We start from the raw sequence: 8,152 nt of genomic DNA, 5'->3' as shown, positions 1-8,152 counted from the left end.
CGTAGAGGAAATGCTCTGATGTATGGCATCATGAGGATTTGAAAGATGGTTATTTATCCTTGCACCATCCCTTCAAGATATCAATTTGCTCTGTACTGAACCACACATATCTTGGAGAGTGATAGAGGTTATAATCCTCTTAATTAGAGAGGCCAGTAGGTGGTATGGTGGTTAAGGCACTAGATCCCAAATGGCCAACTCTGAAGTTTGAGTACCAGACCTGGTGGCTTGAAAACATGCTGGTCGAGTGTGCATGCATGCCCAAAATCCTGGGAGAAGGGACTGCAGTATGGCCGTCCCCTGTGGGTGGTGATTTCTCATGTTCATCTTTCTCAAACACAATTATTGAGTTTGGATCTTTTTTTCTACCCACAGTAATTTAAGGAAAACAACATCTGGTGTCATAAAAAAAATGCCAGCTCCACCATCATGGTATTCTACAGTGCATCACTTATAAACATGGGAATTTCTTGGAGGAAATAAAATATAGCACTGGGCTCATGCTAATGGATCTCACTGGTCTTATGTTCTCCACCATCCTGAGGTGGCTAGCTCGATCACACAGCGGAATAATCTCTGGGAACCTCAGTTATGCCTTATTAACAATACCTTGTGGGCTGGGTCAGCATAATCTAGGAGGTGGCAATACTCTACCTTGGCATTCACTACATTGGAGTTGTTTCTCGCACGGACACGTTCACATCTCCAGCAATGAAGGCGGCAATGTGAGGGCCTCCTCCCACCCTATTACTCTTAGATACACAATAGCAACAGCAAGATTTGCTCTCCAGTTCCCAACTTTTGGCTCTGCTGGACTAGAGGTCTTTGTTCCAATGACAAAATGTTTTCAGTGGGAGACCCAGAAATGACTCCATTGAAATGGAATTTAAGGTTGTCAGCTCATCACTTTGGATTGTTCACCCTATCCAATCAACAGGTAGGAAGGGGGATTTCTTTACTGATTAGAGTGTAGAATCTACCAAAGGAAGTATATGGGTTACTACTACACAGGTGCTAAGGAGGAACACATATGGAATGTCTAGAGCCCTTAGGACTCTCACATTTTGTGATTAGACTTAATGGATGGGCCAGCTGGTGGCATGGTGGTTAAGGCAACTGGATCCCACATGGCCTATTGAGCAGTTGGAGTCCCAAACCTAACGGCTTGATAAACTGTGCATGTGCGCATGTATGCCCAAAATTTTGAAAGTACAGATGGTGGAGAAGCAATTGCAGTGTGACCATTCTCCCTGAAAGGTACTTTCTCTCTCTCTCTCTCTCTCTCTCTCTCTCTCTCTCTCTTTCTCAAGCACATGTACCCCTGACTAAAGTAAAAAAAAAAAGTTAATGGAAAATTACAGCAACCCAATTTAGGCTCAGACACTTCAGTAAATGAAGGTTTGAATCATCCCACCAGGCCAAGCATCATGACCACCTAAGATGCTGTTTCAGGGCAAAGGGAATACGACATGCTGTGACAAGTGACATGCATAGTGAAGAAGGCAGTTATAAAATACAAGCTACAATTTTGTGATATGTTGCAAAAACCAGAACTTTAATAGTATTTAGCTGATGAGTTAATAGCATCCACCAGTACAGGTGGGAAAACAAAGCAACAAACAAGACTTGAGGCAAAAGCTCTACTTTTACTAACAGAGATTCATAACATTAAAAACTGACACTACTTTTTCTTAGCTTCTAGAAGGCAACTCTAACTAACATATGCTAGGAGGCTTCAGCAATATCTTTCCCCCTTCCAAAGAAATGGACATCTGGTCCTTTCTCATTACTCATCATGGTAACAGAATTACTGATTATTCTCGCTGAGAACTTGGTCAGCAACTATTTCATAGTATCTTTCAAGGTGCATAATTAAGTCTCTTCTTTTGAATCTGAAAATAAAGAGACAAGTCATTAATCAAAACATACCTCCAAATGACCTGGTGGAGGGCAGGAGGGCAGGCGGAATTCCTAGAGAGAAATTTACAATCTACAAGGGAATAAAGAAAAATGCTTCTGCATGGTAACAGACATTCTAGCCTGCCTCAGACTATGGTGATAATGAGAGTCTCCACCGGAGGTCTGGAAGAATAAGTGAGAGTCAGATAGCCTCAACCTAACTCTCTGGGGTGACTATGACTGAGGGCTGGGGTTTGAGAAACCCAAGGCAAGGGCTATTCCTCACCCCTCACTCCAATACTGCATAGGCCTCACTGCTTTAAGAAACTGGACAGTTCTTTTTGCCACCTACCTTGCTGCTTCCTTGATGGTAAATTCAATATATTGTCTCCTGACTTCTAGAGGTCCTTTTACTCCTTCAAGCAATTTGAAGATCTTTTCATATTCTGAAAATATTGAAAAAAATCTTTAACATTTCCTAAATAGGAAGGAGATATGGAATTAAATCATGGAGGCTCCATATCTCAGCAATCACGCTTCATGGGCTAGAATATTGAATATTAGCTTACATGTTCTATAAGTTTAAATCAAGATTCCTGCACACATCTACTAATAAAACTTAAGAACAATAACAAAGTAAGAAAAAAAAAAGAAAGGTTTACAGTGATATTTTAGTCAAAAGAGGAACCATCCAAAATTACGTGAGAACCCATTTTTTAGAAATAATTATTTATTTAATTTTAAGCATCATTTTTTTTTTAATTTGCCACAGGGCACATGTGCTAACCAGAGAGGGAGAGAGAGAAAGAGAGAAGGAAAGTGAGAAAGGGAGTCACCAGATTTGGGACTCAAATTGTGATCAGCCATGTGATAGTCCAGTGCCTTATCCACCATATCACCTGCTGGCCCCTGTGAAAACCCATTTCTGACAAAACATAAGACTCAACAGGTCATTAGATATATCGTAAACCACAGAATGAAAGAGACTTAGAGTAATTTTCACGATAGACATTTTTATACTACTTACTTCGTCCAAACTGTCGAATTTCCTTCATTAACTGATGTTTAATATCAGTATCAATTTCCCCTGAGCTTTTTGGCAGAGTGAACTTTTCTGTGACTTGTGGATTATCTCCAGAGACAGTGAAATTTTCAACTTCTCCAGCAAATGCATTATCAGGCTCGTTCATCAGCCCATCTTTGCAGAGACCGGTGAAGTCATCAGACAAAGAATCCAACTGCTTGGGTGAAATTCTGTCTCCTGTCATATACATAAGCTCTGGTGGACCAAACTGGGTCAAGAATGTATCAGATGGGGTTTGAAAATTTTCCATCATCTTCTTATAGACATCATACATGGCAGTAGCACCTGAAATCCAAATTAAAAAGTTAAGCTCTGAGGTACTCTATGTCAACTCCAGAGGTACATCCCTGTGCCCTGCAGTTTCTAGGAAGTTATTTATTTAATAAAACAGGACGATATGGGGGGCCAGCAGGTGGTGTGGTAGTTGAGGTGCTGAACTCCCATATGGCTTATCTCAGTTCAAGCCCTGGACCTGGCAGCATGCTTTCTCATTTTCTCTTTGTCTCATCAAATTAAAAAATAATAATAAATAAAATTAAATAAAAAATTTTAAAAAAATGCAAATTAAAAAACAGGAAGATGTAGGCCAGCAGATGGCATATGCTGGTTAAAGGGCTGGACTCCCACATAGCCAAGTGCAGTTTGAGTCCCAGACCTGGCAGCTTACTTTCTCACTTTCTCACTCTCTCTCTGTCTCTCTCTCTGGTAAGTGCACACACTCAATAGCAAAGAAAATAATAATAATGACAATTTAAAAAGCTAAAAAAATTCTTAAAAACACAAACAAAATAAAACAAAAAGACAGGAGGATGTACCAGATGAAGATCTGAGACTCCTCAAATCGAGGTCAGGACACATAATGCAATAAAACTCTCTCTTAGCTCTGGCTCTATGAATACAAATGGAAATCTACTAAGACAGTATGACTAGAACATTCAGATTTCTGGTATTTATGATGTAATGTCACCTTGATTCTCTTTACAAGTTGAAAAGCTGAAAGTCTTACATAATGTCATCATTTTTGAAATTTGTATATAAACTGTCCTGTATTGCTACTGATTTTGAAGCTAGACAACTTGAGTTGACTTCAACCTCTCTACTTCAAATTTTCTCCAAAAATAGAGGCAGCTCTTAGGGTTGAGAGCTCTAAATGCACTCCATCACCAAAAATCCCTGCCAGAACAGGATCCTCCTTATCTGTCTTTTCTGTCTCAGAAAAGTTATGCTAAGTCTGGCACCTCTATTTAATGTATTCATCCTCTGTACCAGGCACCTATCAGGAGCTGGGATGAGCAGTGAACAAGTTGAACAAGGCAGACAGACACTTCCCCTGCCCTTGTGGGACTGGCATTCCCCTGAGAAGTCAGGCAGTAAGTGCAGTGAGCCAGGGAACCCTCACGGTGGATGCGTTTCCAGTGGATGCGTGTCCGGGGAGGAGGCAGCAGGAAGGGCAGAGGGCACAGCAGAGGGAGCCAGCGGGGCAGGGCCAGCAGGGCAGGGGTTGGGCAGAGCCTTCTGGGAGGTGTCCTCTGGGCAGAGCCCCAATGAGAAGACGGAGCTGCCTGTGTGGGCGCAGAGGAGGTGCTCCAGGCTGTGGTGAGGGCCAGGGCAGGGGCTGGAGAGGGGATAAGCCAGGTATCACGGAGTGAAGGAAGGAACTGGAGAGAGTGAGGAGGAGACCCACAGGACACGTGTTAGGAGAGGATGGCAGGCCTTGTAGACCTTAGTCAGGAGCACAGGTTCAGAGTGCTCGCAAGGGTTGATGAAGGGTTTAAGGTAGAGGTGATAGAGGGTAGGCATGCTCTAACTTATGCATTGACATGATGCAGGGTTAAGGAGTATGGTTTAGAAGAGATCAAGAGTGAGAAACATGGAGATAAGATAAGAATTTGTTGTATTAATTTGGTGAGAGAACATGGTAGCCGTAGACTAGAGGAGGGGAGAGAAATGGTGGCATTCAAAAATTCTTACAATATGTAAAGAGAAGAAAATAGAGGAGGAAAAGAATAACAGAGATTCATCAAGAAGAAGAAATAAGAAGACCGTGAAAAACAGAAATCTAAGAATGATTCCATAAAAGAGGGAGTGAACAACTGTGTCAAATGCTGCTGAGAAACGGATGGCAATGTCAGTTGATCTTGTGCTTTATGTGAACCATTTCAGTGGAAAGGAGGAGACAGGGGGCCGACGATACTGGATTACAGCAGGAAGAGGTGAGAACAGGCAGAAAGTGCAACATGAACAGGTGAGAGGTGACTACAGCTCCATCCTGTACTACAGCCCATCCTATCCTACTTCTCAGGAACCACTTCTGCACTTCTAACTCTTGTAGCTACTCCCAACAGTTTCATCACGGTAGAGGTGGTCCCTTCTACTTGCAAACATGCTGATATCTGCTCATCCACCAAAGATCTAATTACCTTCTGCCTCTGGCATGGCTAGGTCCCCAAGATGGGATTCTCCCTCTTCTTCCTGTTTCGCTGATGGTAGGGCCATACTTTGCCCGCTCATAAATGATCCAGTACTCTTGGATTCTTCAAGACAAATTTTTTTGGTTGCAGGTCCCATGGAAAACTCATCTTCTTCATCAGACATCATCTCCTGAAAAAAATAAATGAACATATTTCATTAATGACAGCATCCAATCATCAAAAAATTGCAGATTGCAAACAGATCTCACACACACACACACACACACACACACACACATGCACGAATGCATGTGCATTATTAATATGGAGTTTAAAACATGGGCCAATGTTGATAATGTCCCAACAAACATTCTGTTTTCAGGAAAAGCAACTAAATTTTAATCCAGCCAAAATTTAAAAAGAAGGTAACATACAAGGTATTATATTGTAAGGCAGACATGGTACATGATTAATCAGATTGCTTGCAGAATGAGTGAACCTCACCAATCAAAATTAAATAAACATACAATTATCTCTTCAAAGCAGTATAAACCATTTTTATACTTATCAATCCTTGTTAGGAAATATAATTCCTTTTCTTGTCCTTATTTTATTAAATTCATCATTAAGAAACATTAATAGACACATTATAGAATGCTGTATGTACATAGTGAAGGTTAGAGTAATTTGAAACATTTAATACACCTGCTTCCAATCTTACAGAGATTCAAATATGTCACCCTAACAGCTATGTAGATGGACATTATTCAATGTTGGTGGTAGCTAAAGATGAGATATCATGCTATAGAAGATGAGTTTTTAAAAACAATTATTTTAGGGACCAGCAGATAGTGTAATGGTTACGTTGCTGGTCTCCCACGTAGTCGACTGTAGTTCAAGTTCCAGACCTGGTGGCTTAAAACTCATGCTGGGCGTGTGTGCATGCATGCCCAAAATCCCGAGAAGAGAATGGAGGAGAAGGGACTGCAGCAGGGCCATTATCCGTAAAGGGTAACTACTCACTTTCCCTCTCTCTGTTTCTCTGTGTCTCTTTCTGGCAAGCATACACACACACACATACACAGACACACACACACACACACACAAATCCCAAGTTAAATTTTAGTAAAAATTGACAAGCTGATAATAAAAAGTATATGGAAATTAAAAGGAAACAAAAAGTCAAGATTATCTTTAAGAACCAAGTTTTAAATACACATAAGCAGGTATGAGATTCACTATAAAGCTATAAACACTGTGGGACTAGAGCTAGCAGGAGCAAACAGACCAATGGAAGAGGACAGAGATTCTGTAAACAAATCTGAAAATACTCAGAAGCTACATGTATAACACTGAGACCAGAAAATTAGTGTAAAAACATAGTCCTTTTAATAAGGCCACTTGATAAGTAGAAAAGAAAAATATCCCCTGACTGAATTCATTACTTCATTCCATTACACAAAAATGTATCTGAGATAATTCAGAGATAGAGTTTTAAAGAAGATAAGAAAATATCAATCATAAAAACAGATTAATATGAGTTACCTGAATTGAGCATTTGTTTACCAAAAATACACTATTGGGACCAGCAGTTGGTATAATGGCTATGCTGCTGGACTCCCATGTAGTCAACTGCAGTTCAAGTCCTGGACCCAGTGGCTTAAACTACGCCAGGCGCGTGTGCATGAGTGCCCAAGATCCTGAGAGGAGAATGGAGGAGAAGGGATTGTGGTGTGGCCATCCCCTCTGGGGGGTGATTTTTTGCTTTCTGTCTCTCTGTCTCTCTCTGTCTTTCTGGCAAGCGCATGTGCCCTATAACAAAAACTTCTCAAAAAAATAAAAAAAAAAATAGTATTAAGAAGGTGGAAAAGCAAAACTGATTTGTAGAAGATAGCTAAAATTATATATATGCACATATATTTACATGTGTGTCCAAAAAACATGAGCAAAATCCAGAATATATGTAAACTGTAAATCAGTTTTTTTTTAGAGACCTTTGCTATATGGTGTGTGTGTGCTCATCAGAGAGACAGAGAAAGACCAACAGTGAGAAATCAATTTTTAAAAAATTTGCTAGAGGGCATGTGCAATTGCGGGAGAGACAGAGAATGAAAGTGAAAAAGCACCCCTCAGCCCCCATGGAGGATGATCACGCAGCAATCCCTCTTTCTGCACTTCTCCTTTTGGCACTTTTGAGCATGCACGCACATGTGCCCAAACTGTTTTTTTAAACTGCTGGGTCTGAGGCAGGAACCAAGCAGTAGGCCATATGCTATCCAGTCACCTTCACTACCACACCACTGGCTAGCCACTGTAAATCAATTTTTAAAACACAAGCTTTCCAATAAGATTTGGACAAAAGGCCTGTAAAAGCACTTCATAAAAGAGATATGCATCCAACCAATACACATGTGAAAGGGTTCCCAACCCTCATTAACTAGGAGAGAAATGCAAGTGCATACATAATGACGGATCTGTACACCCACAAAGCAGCTGAAATTAAAGACTGACTATGCAGCAAATGTTTGTGAGGGTGGGGTGCAACTTGAGTGGTCATACACTGCTAAACCACACATGTTTTTCTAACGTCACCCTTGAAACATTAGCATGCCCTGGAAAGCGGTCCCTCAGGGCTGAGGCAGCACAACCAAGCAACCAGTGTGTGACAGCACCCAAGACCTTCTTCAAAAGCTGAGACAGGGGCGGGAACCAGCAGTTAGCGTAATGGCTATGTCGCTGGACTCCCACGTAGTCGACG

General features: G+C 41.1%; 1 protein-coding gene across 1 annotated transcript in view; it reads right to left on the bottom strand.

Annotated features, from left to right (window-relative positions):
- Positions 1-1,559: 1,559 nt before the first annotated feature.
- LOC102494155 (integrator complex subunit 6-like) overlaps positions 1,560-8,152 on the bottom strand; it is a 10,024-nt gene continuing 3,431 nt past the window's right edge. Inside the window, exons 2-5 of the mRNA XM_006160713.2 lie at positions 5,404-5,584; positions 2,927-3,268; positions 2,252-2,345; positions 1,560-1,892 (exon numbers count right to left, since the gene is read on the bottom strand). Of these exons, the coding sequence (XP_006160775.1) occupies positions 1,808-1,892; positions 2,252-2,345; positions 2,927-3,268; positions 5,404-5,581 (699 nt within the window). The 5' untranslated portion in view covers positions 5,582-5,584 and the 3' untranslated portion in view covers positions 1,560-1,807. The remainder of the gene's footprint in view (positions 1,893-2,251; positions 2,346-2,926; positions 3,269-5,403; positions 5,585-8,152) is intronic.

Source organism: Tupaia chinensis, unplaced genomic scaffold (genome assembly GCF_000334495.1).
Source record: "Tupaia chinensis unplaced genomic scaffold, TupChi_1.0 Scaffold000706_1, whole genome shotgun sequence".
Classification (NCBI taxonomy): Eukaryota; Metazoa; Chordata; class Mammalia; order Scandentia; family Tupaiidae; genus Tupaia; species Tupaia belangeri.
This window is presented reverse-complemented; position numbering and strand designations above follow the sequence as displayed.